At 45.7% G+C, this 18173-nt stretch overlaps 3 protein-coding genes across 4 annotated transcripts; 1 reads left to right on the top strand and 2 right to left on the bottom strand.

Annotated features, from left to right (window-relative positions):
• Nucleotides 1–647: 647 nt before the first annotated feature.
• Nucleotides 648–11138, top strand: LOC6543118 (myb-like protein P). Of its 2 annotated transcripts, none has more exons than XM_001970681.3 (7): nt 648–959; nt 1866–2344; nt 5771–6072; nt 6590–6662; nt 6730–7934; nt 8488–9091; nt 9410–11138. In XM_001970681.3, exons 2-7 carry the CDS (start codon nt 2191–2193, stop codon nt 9574–9576), a joined length of 2505 nt encoding a protein of 834 aa, XP_001970717.2. In that variant the 5' UTR covers nt 648–959; nt 1866–2190; the 3' UTR covers nt 9577–11138. The 2 variants fall into 2 exon arrangements, with proteins under 2 accessions (XP_001970717.2, XP_026835007.1); XM_026979206.1 differs by having other exon boundaries at nt 1863–2344.
• LOC26526202 lies at nt 3832–4407 on the bottom strand. The gene is made up of 2 exons (XM_015159984.2): nt 4143–4407; nt 3832–4088 (listed from the first exon to the last, which is right to left on the bottom strand). The coding sequence occupies exons 1-2, from the start codon at nt 4352–4354 to the stop codon at nt 3986–3988; spliced, it is 315 nt and encodes a 104-aa protein (XP_015015470.1). The 5' UTR covers nt 4355–4407; the 3' UTR covers nt 3832–3985.
• A 146-nt stretch (nt 11139–11284) lies between the features above and the next one.
• LOC6542989 lies at nt 11285–11750 on the bottom strand. The gene has a single exon (XM_001970680.3). The coding sequence runs from the start codon at nt 11603–11605 to the stop codon at nt 11393–11395; it is 213 nt and encodes a 70-aa protein (XP_001970716.1). The 5' UTR covers nt 11606–11750; the 3' UTR covers nt 11285–11392.
• Nucleotides 11751–18173: the final 6423 nt, after the last annotated feature.

The following is an 18173-nucleotide window of genomic DNA, read 5'->3' as shown; positions in this document are numbered from 1 at the left end:
TTTTAAGAAGTATTTCAACATCGAAGCTAAAGGTCTGAAATGGCCTGAAATTGACTGACACCAAAAAGGTTGAACAATATTTTAGCATTGTATCAAAATCTAGTAATATATGCTGTGTAGCTTACGACCCCTGAACGTACTACTAGTTCATTAGTTACCCCTTTGGCAAAACCAAGATTGAGCAGGCACATGCATACATTGCTGCTTCGCGCAGGTCATTCTTGGCAGTGATTAGAAACTGAGAAGATACTTTCATCCGCAGTGATATGCTTTCGCCAATGCAATGCAAGTAAGGCAACTGCCGGGGCTGGCGGAATGCACTTTGAGGTGGTCAGTGCGAGGCCAAATGGCCCGAAGGCGCCAAGGAGAAATGCAATTTCCACAGAAAATAACAGATAGCGGCCTATAGCTGGATTCACTTTGGTGCAATTTGCATGAATCCGGCGGTTAACAGCCCGCTAACAGGCGCTGTTATCGTTGCGTTCTGCCGACCCGTGGCTGTGTTTATTGCGCACAACTCATTCATAAAAGCGGGGAGAGCACTCTCTCGGAGGAGCGAGAGAGAGATAGAGAGAGAGAGAGTGGAGATTGAGTTGTCGGCGGCTGCTGTGCTTGTGTGCAATAAATACAAAGGACTCAGCATCCGCGGCAACAGTGGCGTCGCAGTGCTGAGCGCAGAGTGTCGCAGGTCGAAGGACTCAGTTATCGCGTAGCCGCCGTGTGTGACGGACGGACGCAGCTTGGTGTCCGATTTAAAGGGACTCTTGGTGCGAGAAGTGCATTCAATTAACATAAAATGTAATTAGGGAGCCTCTCTCCGCCCCTCTTAATCAAACGCAAACATCGGGAAGTGAGCCGCGGAGACAAAACGACTGCCATTGAAGCGCCTGCAAACAATTCCAGCATGCCAGTGCACTCGAAACTCAATCACGTTGAACGGAAATCGTCGCAAATTAAACGTAAATTAAATACCACCCGGCCACGCGGCACTCGGACCGTCTTTATTAGAAGTTATGGCTGCCAACCTTTGCCAGCTTTGTTTCATCCATCAATGTGTGCGACAGTCACGTGGGTGTGCGGACTGGGTTCCGGACTGGGTTGGGATCGGGATCGGGATGGGGATGGGTATTGGGATTGCCGCTGGCATGTCGCTAATTTCTCACACTTCAAACGTGGCCGGGACTGGCAATGAATTTCCGCTCCGGCCTCCTGCGGATGCCTTCGTTCCGTTTGGCTTTGCTTTGCTTTTCCAGCCAGAGCTGTGTTCCCAGCTCCCAGCTCCCCCAGTTCCCACCTCACCCGCTCCAGTGCTCGTGCTATTTGGATAGCTAAGCCTCTCCAGCGCCACAGATTAAATGGATTGACGGTGCATATTCCCCGGCCGTTGGGTAAACACGAGCACAAGCACTTGGACCGGGAGGGGGCGTCCATGGGGGGCGTCCATCGGGGGTCGGGGATCGGGGAAGGCCTCCTCCGCTTTCACTTCTTTATGATTAGTTAATGGGATTCAATTTCATTTGAAATCGGCCGCCGCAGAACGTGGCAATCGCAGCTACCGCAGCTTCCTTTCGCATATTACGTAAGGCAACTTTCTGAAGGAAACACTTGTTGGGTCTTTCTCAGCTAACCAGGCACGTAGCTCCGGCAAAAGGAGTACAAAGTGGGGCAGTTGGGAGGCAGAAGGCGGAGGGCGTTAGGATGAAGGCCGGGGAAAGTGAATCACAGTTGCGCCATTAGGAGCCCGTGAAATAAATTCAATATAAGCGGGGCCTAATGGCGGTAGTTGAGTTCCATTTACATTCAGCCTCCATAAATTGGCATGGCTGCGAAATCGTTGTGTACTTAAGAGGGCCCACATTTAGCAGGCGCAGCATCGGCATTGTGAATGCAGCATTTCACCTCCACACTCGAGTGGCAAGATGAAAAGGTACAAGTGTGCATTCTAAAAATAACAAACAACTCGAGTGCGATAAAAACAGCAGTTGCTACCAAGGTATAAAGTGCCAGCGTAAACACAGCCGGAGAAGGAGCGAAAACAAACATCGGAGCCACCTAAAACGGCGAACAAACAGCGGAATCCTTGCAGCGTCGGTGTATCGGTGTATCGGTGTGTCGGTGTATTGGTGTGTGTGTGCTAGTGTGTGTGGCCAAAGGAGCCAAGGAAAGAGTCAGAGCAAAAATGTGCAAGTAATGTGCAGCAAGCAAAGTGCAATGCCATCCGTGAAATCCGCCGAAAGTGAGATTCTTCTTGGGATTATAAGGAGCGACAGCATGACGAGCGGCAATTCCCTCAGGTCCTGCCTCCTGCTGGCCACCATCCTGGGATTACTCTGCCGGAGCAAGGGTGAGTGGGGGCAGTCTGGAAGTCCCTCAATCTTCGGACTGAGCAGCTCTCTGCCGCCGATTGCTTTGCTTGAATTATGGAGAGCAGACGGAATAAAATGAGAATCCGTTTTACAGCCTTATTAAATCTGTATTACATAAATTACGGCAAGCGCTTCACTCTGAATTTTTATGAGTGCTTTGCGCTTTCGCATTTTCCATTTGCCTTTCCCTGCTTTTATGTCATAATGAGTGCAGCCTTTTGATTTAATGGCAACTGTTTGCCATAAAACAAAATACGTATGCACACACAGCGCCGGCTTTTATGTGGCCCGTGATTTATTTCGCTTCTTATTTTTATGATAATTTATCAAATATGCATAATAAAATGCCAGCAACCGTTTATGGCCTCTGGAAATTTCGCCAAAATTGCATTTGTAAGGTGGCAACAGCTTGCCGATTGGATTCTGTGTGCTGAGTGCCTCCTGCAGGGTGGACCTTGTTTTGTCTTACATGACGAATTATAAGCAAAGTTTTGTAGTATACATCACTATGGCACTGAAAACGATGTCTACTCTTTAAAGTCCTTAATTTCAGTACATTGAAGAATGTAGATACAATATTAAAAATGCTTAAATGTTTCCATCCGATTGATCCAACGTACAATAGTCGCAAATAGTTTTCCCATTGAAAACTTGCTTGGCTTAAATACTAATTTTTTAAATTTAATGGATTTTGATCAGTTTGATCTAGCTAAGAAATCACGTGCATATAAATACTTTGCTATTTACTCCCATCGCAAATAATAATTTCTTTAGGCCTTAGAACAGATATATATGCACTAATGGGGACATTACATTTTTGAAACATCTTCGATACATATTAAAATTACAATTTAATTATATGACCCATATAACTAAACTAACTAGCCAAATGATGAATTTGCCGTAATGGACTATACACATTGTTCAGCAAGAGCTTTTCCTCGTTACTTTACTTTTCATTTTCCTATAATTTGGTGTATTCACTTCGTGAGACGTCGATAAGGAATTTGTGACTATTCAAAGGGAAACTGAACTTTTGAACCGCTTGTCTCTGTTTTTCCAAAGATAGGAAATAGTCAAAAATATTCGTTGTCGCTTTTTATTTTGTATTATATTATACCCGTTACTCGTAGAGTAGAAGGGTATACTCGATTCGTCGAAAAGTAAGTAACAGGTAAAAGGAACCGTTTCCGCCCATATGAAGTATGTATATTTATTCTTGATCAAGATTAATAGCCGAGTCCGTCTGGGAACTATAAAAACTAGAAACTTGAGATTAGTATGCAGATCCCATTTGTTGACCCATTTGCCACGCCCGCCGCCACAGCTTTTGAAAAATGTTTCGATATTTCTTCCTCTTCTTGTTTGTCTTGCCAATTTCTAGCGGTATACCAAAAACACTTTGGCCACGCCGCTTCTAGCACCTACAAGCCGCCCAACACTGCCACGCCCATACTTTTGTACATTTATTTAAACTTTTTCATTTTATTGTTTTATCGCAATTTCCATCGGTATGCCAAAAAAGTGTTGATATTTCTCGTTTTTCTAGCTAAGTAACGGGTATCTGATAGTCGGGAAACTCAACCATAGCATTTATTAACTCGTTTCGATGTGCGATTTTACTGGTCAATAATTTCACGATTACAGCAGACAGGGTAATCTGCCTTAGGATCCGTGAATTTTCCAAACTTTTTGCCAGGAGGAAGTCCATAGGCACCACAACTAAAGTGAATTCATATATAGTATAGTATACCATATTATAAGAAACAAACCTACGATTGTATCTCTGCCACACTATTTTCTCCGCATATAATTCGCTCACACCTCTGTGGGTGGCGAGCAATCTGACCGTTTTCAAGAACCAATCCCTCGAGAACACACTTTCCAGGATGGGCTGGATCCTTGAAGACGCCCTGGGAAACAGCTGCCTCGTATCCCGAAACTAGTAAAGCGGCAATTGCCACAAGTAGCACTGTAGCTGGACGCATCGCAGAGTCTTTAAATCCCAACTTAGACTGTGCAAGTTAGACTGGCAAGTCGTCGGAATAAATATTTATATAAGTAGGCAGAGCTTTCAAACAAAATTTGTGCTCGCTCACACAAACACATTTATTAGAACGATAAGCGTATGAGACGGGCTGCACTTTGTTATGCCGATAATGGACAAATAAAAACGCCAAATGGATTTTACTAATCTGTTTGTTTTTTTTTAAACTTTAATAATGAACGCATTTAAATTTCTTATGTTTATGTATAACGTTTATTAGTATATTAGTATATTAGTATATTAGTATATTAGTATATTAGTATATTGGCTGTTATCAAGCTTGCAGCTTTTGAGTTTTAAGGTTGATTTTCTTGAAAATTAATTACATTGCAAGCAAGAAATAATGCTATAGTCGAGTTCCTCGACTATCAGATACCCGTAACTCAGCTATTGGAATTGCGAATGAGAAATTTCATAATTTTTTGGAATATCGGTAAATTTGCAAAAAACATTTAATTTTTTTTTTTTAAATTTGGACGTGATGCGGACGAAGTCCGGCGGTTTTGTGGGCGTTGGAGTGGGTGTGGCAACATTTGGAAAGAAACCTACGCACAAACCAGGCACAGGAAGCTGCGTGCTTAATCTCAACATTCTTTTGTAGTTCCTGAGATCGAGGCGTTCATACGGACGGACGGACATACGGACGGACATACGGACGGACATACGGACGGACATTCGGACGGACATACGGACGGGCATACGGACGGACAGACTCGGCTATTGATCCTGATTAAGAATATATGGTCGGAAACGCTTCCTTCTGTCCGTTACATACTTTTCAACGAATCTAGTATACCCGTTTACTGTGCAAGTAACGGGTATAAAAATTACCTTGATGGGAGCCTCATAAGCTTTCATTCTGTTGGCTGCTGTGAAAGTGATAACTTTTTTTCGAGAGCATATATTTTACCACTGCATCAAGAGTAACATTTTATCAGAGTTTATTTAGAAACACTTCGCAAATGATATATGTATAAATGCATATGATTCATATTATAATCGGCTTACACTTTTTCTGCTAAGCTAACTAAAATCCTATTCAAAAGTTTTGTTCTGCCAAGCAATAATAAAGTTCTGGGGACTTGTCTTAATTTAATAAAGTCAATAATGTTAATTAGTTTAATATTCGTTATGTCACACTTTTGCTATTCAGCTTGCTCGTACTTAAGCTGTATCAGTAGAGGGAAAACAAATCAATATTTAATATTCCTGATAAATAAAACAACATGCATGTGTGTGGTGCTGGTCCACCTTACAGTACATATAATTTGGGATATGTTTTGAAACTGAAGACACTCGCCAGAGAAAAGTCAAGCCAGCACGATTTTACTTTGGTTTTGTTCTCGTCCCTCCACAGCTTTGCCCTTTGAGTATGTAGATGAGCACGATGACTTCAACTACGACCTGGACACGGCGCAGTCCCAGGCCAAGTACGACGCCCGTCTGCTCTCGCAGCAGATGCTCAGCGATGCGGAGCTGCAGCGGCAGGGGCTGAGCGACGCCCAGGACAACGCCCTGGATGGGAACTCCCCGGCAGCTCAGGGGACTGGAGCCGGATCTCACTTGGATGCGGGCTCCTCTGCCCAGGAGGACCTGGAGCCGCACAGCAGGGCAGCGGCGTGCTTCACCAACGGGCACAAGTACCCACACGGACAGAAGGTAGCAAATCGGGATTTTACTAAATTAAATCATTATAAATTAAATCACTGCTGTAGCTAGAGAACAGCTAGCCCCTTTAGGGCTACCAAGTCATCTTCTTTTGGTTGAACGTCAGTGGAGTCAGTGAAGTCAGTGAATTTCCTCAGACATCCGCTTTTGTGGGTGTAAAGCGGCAGTGGAAGTCCGTTTCTGTGGTCATTTCAATAACCATAATCTGAGAAGCGTTCTTGGTTGTTGAACAAACAGATTGCATAATTTGAATTTGTGGCTCTTTGCGGCACATGTGATGATATGAATGAGCAGACTATCTGTTCCCCCTCAGAAATGTGTTCTTTGCTCGCCCATCCACTGTATCTCAGGCCATCAAATCGGCTGGCGTTGTGATTGATTGTCTGGTTGTGGGTGCACATGCTCCCACAAGTAGCGTGTAGCATATATGTACACAAGCCGCAGGAGCACCTGCTGACTGAACTTGCCGGAGGAGAAACATCTAAGTTATTTGCTATATCCTTTCCAGGTTCCGCGCCTGGATGCCTGTGAGGTGTGTCTCTGCATGGACGGCGAGATCTTCTGCTGGTGGGAGAAATGCGGTTGGTTATGCGTCGGCTTTTCCCGGCATGCATAATATAACGAGAAACTTTTGCCTTTTTCTCGCAGATAAGGCCAATGTACACAAGACGAGGACGGCGGGGGACAACGCAGGACTTGGACTTGGTGTTGAGGATGACGATGACGGTGACGGTAACGGTGATGGTGACGCCGACGGCGATGGCGACTATTCAGATCCATATCGCCACGAGAGCACAACGGGAAAGTCAACAAAAGTGCACAAGGCGGCGAGGAAAGTTGGCAAGCGGCATAAGCATCACAAGAACCAAAAGAATTTTAATGACTACCAAGTTTACCACAGCCAGCGGGAGAAGCAGCTGCAGCAGCGGCAGCAGGCGGATTATAAAAAGTCCGCCATAATGCAGCAGCTCCAGATGCAGCAAAAACACAAGAGCGACAAGAGCGGTGCTGGCAACTACAATATAATCAAGCAACACAAACACGAGCAGCAGCAGCAGCAGCAGCAGCAGCTCAAAATACCGCAGCAGCAACATCGGCAACAGCAGCAGCAGCAGCAGCAACAGAATGCGGCAGCTTTGGGTGTTAATCACGCAGCAAAGGCAACGCATTATCAGCAGGCAGCCTCGACGTCCCTGCCACCGCCGCCGTCCCAGCCGCCGCAGCACAGCCACCACCCGCACCAGCAGCCGCATTCGTCCAGCAAAATCCTGAACTTCCCCGAGAACCTGCCAGCCCTGCTCTACTACGACTACAAGACGGAGGAGCACGAGCACCACCAGCACCAGCACCACCAGCAGCACTTGCTGCACGAGAAGCAGCGCTTGCTACAGCAGCAGCAGCAACAGCAGCAGCAGCAGCAGCAGCAGCAACAGCAGCTGCAGCAGGAGGCGTTGGCTCGACAAAGGGCATCTGAATCCGCATCTGAGCCCGACTCGCGGGCTGGAGGCGCAGCAGAGGCAGGCGTGGCACCCAGCGGAGACTTGGCCGCTGATAAAAACTCTGATGAGGCGGAAACCGACAGCGATATTCTGCCGGAGCCGCCCACCAAGCAGCCCAAGGCAGCTGCCACACAATGGCCAGCTCCTGCTGGCAGCAGCTCGGCCAGGGCGTTGATGGCGAGCAACGTGGCATCCACATCCACATCCACGGCTGCAACAACGACAACGACAAAGACATCGAAAACGACAACGACAACGGGAAGGACGACGACAACGACGACAGGCCCAAGTGAAATGGTGACAAGCACGCTGTCTGGAATGGAGAAGTCCGGGGCCACAGTTGCAGCCAGAGATGTGAGTTGGGAGGTTGAGCAGGGTCCTGGTCGGGCTTTGTGCTGGAAAAGTAGCGCAAAACATATCCAACGCCAAGCGAAGGCATTGGAAATAAATGCCACAACTTTCTGTTGGGGCTAAAAGTTGGGGGACAATATTTGCCCTTTCTGAGTGATACTGTTATTGTGTGAGTGATAGTTCTGAGGAATCTTCGAGAGACTCCTCCTTTGTTCGCTTATTTTTCTAATTTTTTCGTATTATTTTTCTGGAAGCGAGTTGGGACCCACGTCGTAAAGACTAAGACTATTATCTCGCATTTGTCAGCAGCTCAGGGTATTTTAGTGCTCGGTGCCCGAAACCAGCTTCTCCGGAAAACCCCAAGGGAAGCTTACCCAATTAGGCTGGGCAACTGCCACTTCATTGGCTGCGTGCACGTGAAGCTTGAACTCTGCGCCTTCGGTGTGCCCAGTGAGCCTGAAATGCTGCCCGTAATGGGGTTTTTCATGCTCGAGCTGGTTTATTATTTACCATGCAGTCAAGTCGAATTAACAGTCTGTGCTTTATTCCCGCCCAGCTTGGACAGATGCAGCCCGATCGCCGTGGACCGGACGCGGAGCGCGACGACGCCTTCCACCGCTGGCTGACATCCACCGAGCTGAATGCCGACAACACGAACTCCGTGGACGACAGCCTGGAGCGGGAGACGCCGCCATCGACCATAATCGATGATGTTGGCGCGGCCAACAAGAGTGACAGGAGCATCGGCGGCATCGGTGGCATCGGCAAAGACAATGGCAACGACGCCGTCTTCTTTCGCAGCTCGTACAACGACTACAGCAGCGAATTCAATGGCAGCGTTGTCAATATTGACATTACACTAACTGCAGTTGATGTGCATGCCCGTCGCCAACCGGATTTAATTGCAAATGGCAACAAAACGTCGGGCGCTAACGACAACGGCAGCAGCAACGGCCAGGTTGGAGCAGCAGGGACAACAATAAACCCACAGGCCATCAGCAGCATCAGCAGCATCAGCAGCACCAGCAGCACCAGCAGCACCAGCAGCAGCAGCAGCAATCAGGAGCAGCCGCAGCAGAGCCCTGTTGTTCCGCCGTTCACCCTGACAACGATTATTACAACTGCGCCGCTGGCACCAGGGCGTATGTGCAATGTTTTGGGTAAGCACGCCAGTGGAGGGGCCAAGGGATTATGGCACAGAGTCAGCCTGCTACTGGGTCAGACTTGGTCAGATTTATAAACTGTATTTTTATTGCGATTAGCCTTGAATCGTAGCCTTGTCCTTACGATTTGAAAGGAGCTGCTTCAGCAGAGTAAGCCTCTTACAAATATTAATTAAGCTTTTGCACATAGTTTGCTAGAGAACATAAGGGCCAACCAGGTTGTCTGATACAATGCACTTATGAGCATAATCATTCAATTCAATCGCCACTTCCAATCCCGCTTAAACTGCAAATCAAACTCGGTTCTCGTTGCAGGCAAACTGTACAAAATCGGAGACATTCTGCCGCAGGACACGGGCAACTGCCTGCAGTGCATCTGCACGGATGCCGTGACTCCGGACGAGATGCCGAGCGTCACCTGCAGTCCGCACAACTGCCCACCGCTGGTTCTTCCGGATCTGTTCGACGCGACTGGTTACTGAGGTTACGGGTTTGTGCTGTAAGTTGCTGCAACTACGCTGGCGACGTGGCAGGTGGCAGGTGGCAGGCGCTGTGGCAGCGCTTGAACCGATCGCACCGTGATTTGAATTTCGAAACCGAAAGCCACAACTGCAGCCAGCCAACGCAATCGAATCACACTCCAACTCACTCTCAACTAACTCAACTAACTCAACTCAATATGAAACTCAATGAATTGTATGGATTTCAGTGTAAAGCCCTCCCTATCACAAGTGCCCCGAGCACTCTCTAAAGCGAACCTATCAGCAGACATATATTATATTCGTACCAAGCTATATGGGGAGAGGAGGAGGTAGCAGTTGGTTCACGTTCACAGTCTAGACTCTAAGCTGAATGTTTATGCATTTTATAAGAATCCGTATTCATCTCTCTCCGGAACAAAATCCATCAATGTATACAGCAGTAGCAATCGTAAAGAATTTATAGATGTACCAAAGAAGTATATATACGAGTACAACCATATATCTACTCCATGGCCATATCCAAACCTATACCTGTGCGTAGCGAGTTCGGTGGGATCAGTTAAATTACGTAGATTATTTCCCGACTGAGAGGAAACCGTGTAGAGTTTTCAGTGTACTTAACAAAGGCGAGCCCCAAGCGAAACGAGTAACTTATACAAATACACGACGTATAGGCCACTAAATCTAAACGAAAAAAACTGAACAATGACAAATAATGAACAACGTGCGTAATATTTTAGTTTTGATATTAAAAGCAAACAACGTATCCTCATTTGCATGCATGTTATTGTTTCGCGCTTCTTTTGAAATTACAGCATACGTAATCTATGAATCGAAAATTGTAGTGTGTATGGCCATTATTTTAACAAACACGAAGTTGGCAAGGAAAGACACCATATCGAGTAGCTATAACGTTTTAAGGAATAACCGAATAACCGCCACTGTACTTAAAATAAACTTAGAACCTCGAACTCTCGTACAGTTCAGTGAATTCAAAATTTACCGAGTTTACGGAAAATGGAAAATCTATTTCTTTTGGTTTCCGGTGACAGAGGCAGCATTTATTTCAAAGCAAGTTTAGGCGTGATAAACATTGATTTATTCGAAGGGGTTAAATTAGGCGGAATATATATTACTTGAAAAGTAGAAAACAATTTCGATTTTAAGGCAAATCAAAAGGCATTCGAGCGAGTTTTTTATAACCGAGTTCGATCAAAACTATATAGGCATGTGAACCATGGAATCAAAATGCAAAATATACGTACATGCGAACATAGCGAACAGACAAGCATACATATTTATTATTGATGTTCCACAAGAAAAGCCCAAGCGGAAAGGAAAATAGAAAATAGAAAGGAGAAAAATCCATCTCGAACGAGCGTATTAAAAATGTATACAAATATGCGTATTTATGTATGTGTAAAATAAATGTAACTACAACTCTCTACTAATCTGCAACTCGCACACAGATTCAGATGCACCGGCGTCCTGTGTTTAAATGGAATTTGTGTTTGAACTCAAATTGAAATCAAATCGACATGAATAAACCGAAACCCAACTAAGGCTCTATTTCATTTCAGTGGGTGTAATCCTATGCGAAAGGTAAGACGGCGATTAATTAATAAAATGCATGGTCTGTAAGACGTGCTAATTGGTAGTATTCAACCTGCTCATTATTTTAGGGCTAGCACAAGTGATTTAGCCAGAATTGGTGCCACATGCGATACAAGAAGCTATATATTTGATGCTTTACACATGGTTGCCATTTACTAAAGTATCAATTCAGTCTCTAGGTCTGGAAGACCCTTCTATTCTGCTAGTCGCCCTCGCTGCCGGACTCGAAGCCAGAGTCCTCGGCGAGTTCGGCTAGGATGAAGGCCTGTATAGCCATCTGCAGGGCAAACGCGTCGCCCTGGCCAGGATCGGGTCCTTGCAGGATGGCCGCGGGCGGACCGGCGTAGTGAGAAAAGGCTTCGCGTTGCCTGCCCAAGGACCGCGCCGCCAGCTGGTTGTCCCCTCCTCCGTCCATGTCAGAAGGTCCAGGCGGCTCCTTTTACCCGATCGGAGCTGAAAGTCGGAAGGCGGAACAATTTATGGCGCTGGGGCGCTGGGCTTGTGGTTTTTGGAATTTTGGGGGTATGCTTTTCGATCGGCATTCAAAACGTGTTTGAATATCCCCGGCCGATGTGACAGCCCTCACAAAAGCAGTGCGAATGCGGAAATTGCCGGCGGCAGATTGGCTGTTTAATATTGTTAAATAAGGCGCTTCTGGACGGGTTATTAGTTTTCCAGAGCCGTTTCTGTCCGTGCAGCGCAATCATCGCACTGACAGCCGACCGCAGGGCACTTTCGAGCTGTGTGTGCGTGTGTGTGTGTAACCGGAAGCGGAAGTCGCGTCCCCTTCCGCTCTGCGCCCCTGCCCATTGCCTGACCGCATAAAGCCATTGGCCCTTTTGGCCATTTTGGGAACAAGCCCCAGCCCACCACGCCCGCTGGCACAAAGTAGTCAGCCGCACAATACTTTGCTGTCAATTTGTGATAACGGCAGCTTTATTTGAAAATATGTGCGACTTTATTTCCCGGCTCTGCCGAGCCGATTTTGCGGCCACACTGGCTGACAGCTGCTAGATGGTTGGTTGGTTGGTTGGTTGGTTGGTTGGCCAGCATGCTGCAATGGAAAAGTGGGATGGTGGGAAAGTGGGTGGGCTGCCGATAGAACGTGTGAAATTGAATATTTACAAGAGCCTTTCAGGTGGAAAGCGGCCCATGTGGGGGGCAATGAATAGTGAGGCTTAGAGCGATTTGCAAAGAAACTGCGGATCCGTTTCAGCCCCTTCCGAGTTCGCATTTCGCATTATTATTTTTATGGCCAACTGAAGGTCCCAACTAATTAAATTTCCCAGCTGCGTGTGTTTGTGTGCACACATTTAAATTGAAGCCGGCTATAGGACTACTATACTCGTATATGAGTGCATGACTGCGTTCCGGGTTGGGGAGTTGGTGGAGCAATGCACATTTTTAATTACGCTGCACATTTGCATTTGAATTGCGCATTTTACAGGCTGATAAGCCGAAATAAAGGCAACAGTTGTGCAGTGGCTGCCAAAGATATGTTGGCCTGGCCACGCCTCCATGCATCTGCACACTCGCTCGTGTTTTTTACAGATCCCCAGAATGTGTAATTTTCGAGTTGACAACTTTTGTCCCAAAGCAGTGACCTCGTTACACCCACACAGTCGGCATATACTATATTGCATTAGAGCCTGTGCTCCTTCAGAGCAGAATCTGCCCGCAGCCATAGCCCCAGTGAGTCGGGCGGCACAAAGGACACGGAGGAGGCGGAACTGGAATGGATTGAATTGGATTGGATGGTGAAAGCGAGTCCTTCAACGGAATGCAAAGGAGAGAAAGTTGAGAACAAAAGGCACAGGGCGCTTTTAAATTTTACTGCCTGCGCTTCGATTCCGGGCGCTAATGGAAGCCCTGTAGTTCCATTATACATCCTAGTCCGGGGAGGGTTTTCCCGATCGACCATTCTGCTAATGGGAAAGCATGCAGCGCTGTGCCCTTTAAATTCTCGAAGTTCAAGGACCCTCGGTTCCAGTCCGTAGCTGCACCTCCATTCTGTCACTATTAAAAGGGGAAAACTGGGCTGCCGCCGCAAATCAACGACACTGGTGTCCTATTCCTCGCCATCCGCAAAAACACGTGTCTGGGTAGGGCACTTTTCAACCGCCTGCTGGCCTGATGTTTAAGCCATTTTTAATGACAGCCTGGCGCTGGCGCCTGGCGCCTGACAACGGCTAATGATGGCGGCTAGCCAAAGTTTTGCGGCTTTTGCGGATTAAAATTGAAAACGCTGCATTAATTAATCCCGCCAACGGAAGAATCCAACTAAAACGTGACATGAGACAGGTGTCGCATTAATTAGTGCAAGCATTCACACGGCTCCCTCTCCACATCTTGCGAAAAGAAAGTTTCCTCGGGCGGGCGTTTTAATTTCACCGAGATGTGTCACTCCGCAATTTGGGTCAAGATGGCTTGAGTTAAATTATTGCAAGCGCCGTTCAGCACCGACTTCCTGCCCCTCGAAGTCCTCGAATCCAGGACACGCGCTTATTTGCATCAAGCCAGTGCACCAACTCCTTTGAGAGCCTCCACCAACAAAAGCTCAAAAACGGGATTATTGGATTACTGGGCTTGTACTTGACAATACAATTAAATTCGCACCTTAAGCATTTCATTCGCGGGCCTCTTACCGTGATTAGTTCACACCACTAAAACACATTTTCCGTGCCATTAACATTTTAATTTACCATGTTAGTTTTGGAGGTTAGTTAACATAAGCATCTATTATCTAAGAGTGCTCATTGTATTTAAAGTAGTTCCAAACAAAATCCGAAATATTAAAAAGCAGATAGTATATCAAAATGTATTCGATGGATACTCAATGAAATACTCAAGGAGATATGGCTTTAATCCCAGGAGGTGCAAGCAGCTTAGCAAGCCTTTCATCAATTAAGACATTAAAACATCTAACGCAATCCAGCAGAATGTCTGGCCCCAAACAAGAGTTCCACAAAGGCGCCAAGCCTCCAATCCTAGCCAGTCCCCATTATTGGGGGCATCCGTTACCTGAGCCCAGCCAGACGGCAGTTTCCAGAGATGAGATGCGCCGAGACGAGCAGCTGATGACCGTGACTGTGCCGAGTCTTCTGGGGCAGCTGAGGGTGAACATACAAATTAATCTTCCTGTGGCACCCACACCCACCACCCAACTGAACTTCTGGCCGCTCAAGCTGGAAAGCGATGGGAAAGGACAATAACAAATCAAAGTGCTGATAGTGGGGAGAGCTGCCATAGTTTATTGCAATCAACTTAAAATCTTAACCTTATTATCTCGAAATTATCGGGCACTTTGTGTAAGCTGTAACTTTTTGATTGGTCCCAGTGCAGGGTGCTGAAGTGAAATTGTTTACCATCTTAAATTTAAACAATACGGTGAGCCGAAGCTAATTAATATGAACAACTGATGTGTAGAAAGAATTATTCTCAGCAAAATTTCCGACGATGTTTATTAGGAAAGCCCAAAATAGATCAAAAACACCATTTTTCATCTATATTGCGAGTATTCCTATGGCAGCTACATAAACTAGTGGTCCAATCTGGCCTTCCGGCTAATATAGAAACGGACGGACAGATACTGACGGACATGCGAATACTGATCAAGAATATATGTACATACAATACTATATCTACATACCATATGTACATACCATTTGTACATGCTATATCTACATACCATATGTGCATACTATTTGTTCATATGTTAGTCCTCCCGCGGTAAGTGAAAGGTTTGGTTATATTATTTATATGTTTAATTGCAATGTTATGGTACTAGTACTGCATGTACGTTTTCGTAGCTTTACAAATAAAAAAAAAAAAAAAACTGTTCATTCTTTACTTCTGCCTTAAACATATTAAGCTAAAAATTTTATTTACTAAAATGGACACAAATTTTTGTATCATTAGTTTAAATTATATCTTTTGTACGTTGGCGGGGCGATCGTCACTAGCTTTGCAACTCGCTCAGAGGTGTTTTTGTTCCATGTACACTCAGTTTTTCTATTGAAGAAATATATCTAATGGAAAGCATCTTAGGGAAGAATGTTAAACAATACTTTGTATACTTCCAGGGTGAGTCTTCCAAATTGGTATCATGTTGTACCGTTGTCAGGTACTAAGAACTATATGCCTATCTGTTTCTGATCCTTAAACTCGCAAGCTCATTTCTTTAATAACTGGCAGCGAGTTTCACCTCTAATCCCACTGCGCCAAGTGTAAGCCAACCACTGACTTGGTATTTAAAGCTCCTCGGTGACTCGGCCAGCGCAAACAGTTCCTGGACCACTGGTGGTCCTTTGTGTAATACCTCCGTTGAGAAATTCCTTTCAGCCCGCTCCGTGTTCCATCTGCTCCCGGTCAGAAGCCACTGGGGCAAACAAGTCCGCAGGTCCAATGGTTAGTTACCAAGTGTCAGTCACTCTTTCAGCACTTTCCTTAATTACTGTCATTGGCCGCCGCTGGCATTTTGTTTCAGAGCTTTTGTCAATTTCCAGTCACCAAATATTATCTTGCAGAGAGCTCTGTTTTTGAAAGCTGTGGTTTTGAGCTATCCCAGTTGGCCAACAAACGGTTGTCGATATTTTTGAGCACTTTAACTGGCTAATTCTCGTGCAAAATGCACAAATTGTGTAATTTTCAAGTTAACAGCTCTTGACCTGGTTCAGAGTGGCAGCCCCCGCAAATCCTTCTGTTGATTTGGTCCGCGGAATTTTGTTTGTTTTGTAACAGCAAATATGCAAAAGCGCAATTGTGTGTTAAGTTGGCTTTGTTGCCGCGTGTGTGCATACTTTTAGGCTCAGAGGTAGTGGAGGCATTTTATGCGACTGCCACAAGTTTGTTGGCAAAAGTTTGAGCCCGTAAAACTTTTAATTCAGTGCCTACCAGCCAGTTGTTCCCGGCCAGCCAACCCATCCAGCCCATCCAGCCCATCCAACCCATCGAGCTCATGGTTGCCATGAACAGCAGCAGCAACAGTAACAGGCTTTTAGTGAATACACACATTAAGCCCTTTGCCGCTCGGTCTGTCCTTTATGAAAGGGTTCGGGAGCAAAAGTTTGGCATACACCTTAGGATCCTGCCTGGTGGCTGTTGGTGCTTAACTAACAACAATTCGTGGGTAAAAGGCGGCGAGTGAGTGCAGCTCGAGAACAAATGAGGAAAATATGCTTCAATAACAAAACACTCAACACTTAGGAGCACGGGAACAAGTGAGCACAGGACGAGTGCTAAAAGGAACAACGACCGATTTACATAAGGACCCCAAACAGACGCACCATCCATCCACATCCAGCCATCCGGAGAAATGCAAACACACCCAGAACACCCCGAACACCCAGAACACCCAGACACTCGGAAAAACAAGCGGCTATTGTGGAGGAAACTTTTTGCGCCGCTGAAAGGAGTTTTTCGATGCAGAAAAAGATTTATTAATATTTAACAGCCCAGCTAGAGCAAAACACACGAAATTTTTCGAGATATGCAAACATAATAACTGTTGCAGCAGCCACGATGAAAGTTCAACATGGGCGTAAGTGGACTTTGCTGTGTACCAGTTCTCCGACTGCGACTTGTCCCGCTCCTGACTTCAATATCCTGCAGACTAGCCGGACTGCAGGAAGCACTTTGTGGACGGGCAGAATGCCCCACGGAGCGCCAAATGGCGGCCAGTCACGGATTCTGGTCCTCCCAGCTCAGATCCTTCCTGCCGGACGCCCACGACCATGGCATCAGGGTGGCTCACGCTGTTTGTCAAGTCATTTTAAGTACTTGGGAAAGATGAACATGTATAGTAAAATGGAAAGATATTCTTTCTGTGTCCGATAGTTTCTGCTGTAGTATGCATATATTATATATAATAATAATACAAATTATAAAATTACACATATACAACATAATAATAAGACAATTAATAAGTAAACTTAAGTCCACCCTAGAATCTTAAGTCCACCCAAATTCAGCATTTTCTATTTTGGAACAATAATGGACTTGCATACAAGTCGAAGGTTTCTATGTATTCTTCTTCAAAATCCTATACGCTTATAAGCGTATGAAATTTACTTAAGATCTGTATAGATCTTAGAATGAATAAGAGTCTCCTCATTAGAGTCTCTTCAATGACTTTTTCCATTCTTATCTTTTGTTTTTTTTTTTTTTTTTGAATGATTTTAATTCTATATATACATATCTTGTTTGTATTGCCTGTTTAATTCTTTCTCTTTTTTTTTAAATGTCCATAAATATACCTTTATTTGTGTTTCTTTATTTATTCAATATATCTTTATTTATTATTTTACAACATTTTTTTTTTTTAGTTTGGCTTTATTTATAGTCGTATAATCCTCTTTCTTATTATACTTATGCATTCATACTGGTATACCCTTCAAGTAAGTAACTCTGCATACACTCCAAATGGGATTGAGTACGACCTCTTGTTATTGCGGCTACAATTTTTAGAGTCCTGCGAGCTTGAGACACCCTGACGTGCGCTTCCTGCTCGACCGCCCGCCACAACGGCAAACAAAAGGGCAGGATGACGCGGATTGGGGCTGGAGTTGGTCCCGAATCTGGCGACTGGGGCTGCGGCTTGCATTATTGAGAATGCCCGACTGAGAAGGCCCACTGATTTTTTCGGTTGGCGACTCGCCTTTCCGAGCGATGACAATGCGAAGGATGCAATTGCGATCAAACGCAGCGCCAAAAGCCGAGCCGAACTCATTAGGCTTGCAACGCCGAGAGTTGGCCGTGCTCTAATTATGCCGTCTCCACCTAATTCCCCCGCCCAGCCAGCTCTTTGGTGTCCTGGTGCACTGGTGCCCGCCCAGGCAAACTGTGCTTGTGGGCGGGGCGAAATCGGAGGAGGCAGTTCCGCTGCACGGACAATGGGAATGCGATCGACTCCCCGGGCTTCTGAGTTCACTGTTGTCCCACATAATGACCATAAAAGGGGTTCATGGAGAAGGAACTGCTGGTTT

The sequence above is a fragment of the Drosophila erecta genome, unplaced genomic scaffold (assembly GCF_003286155.1).
Source record: "Drosophila erecta strain 14021-0224.00,06,07 unplaced genomic scaffold, DereRS2 tig00000055-arrow-pilon, whole genome shotgun sequence".
NCBI classification, from domain to species: domain Eukaryota; kingdom Metazoa; phylum Arthropoda; class Insecta; order Diptera; family Drosophilidae; genus Drosophila; species Drosophila erecta.
The sequence above is the reverse complement of the archived record's forward strand: the minus strand, read 5'-3'. Positions and strand labels throughout refer to the sequence as shown.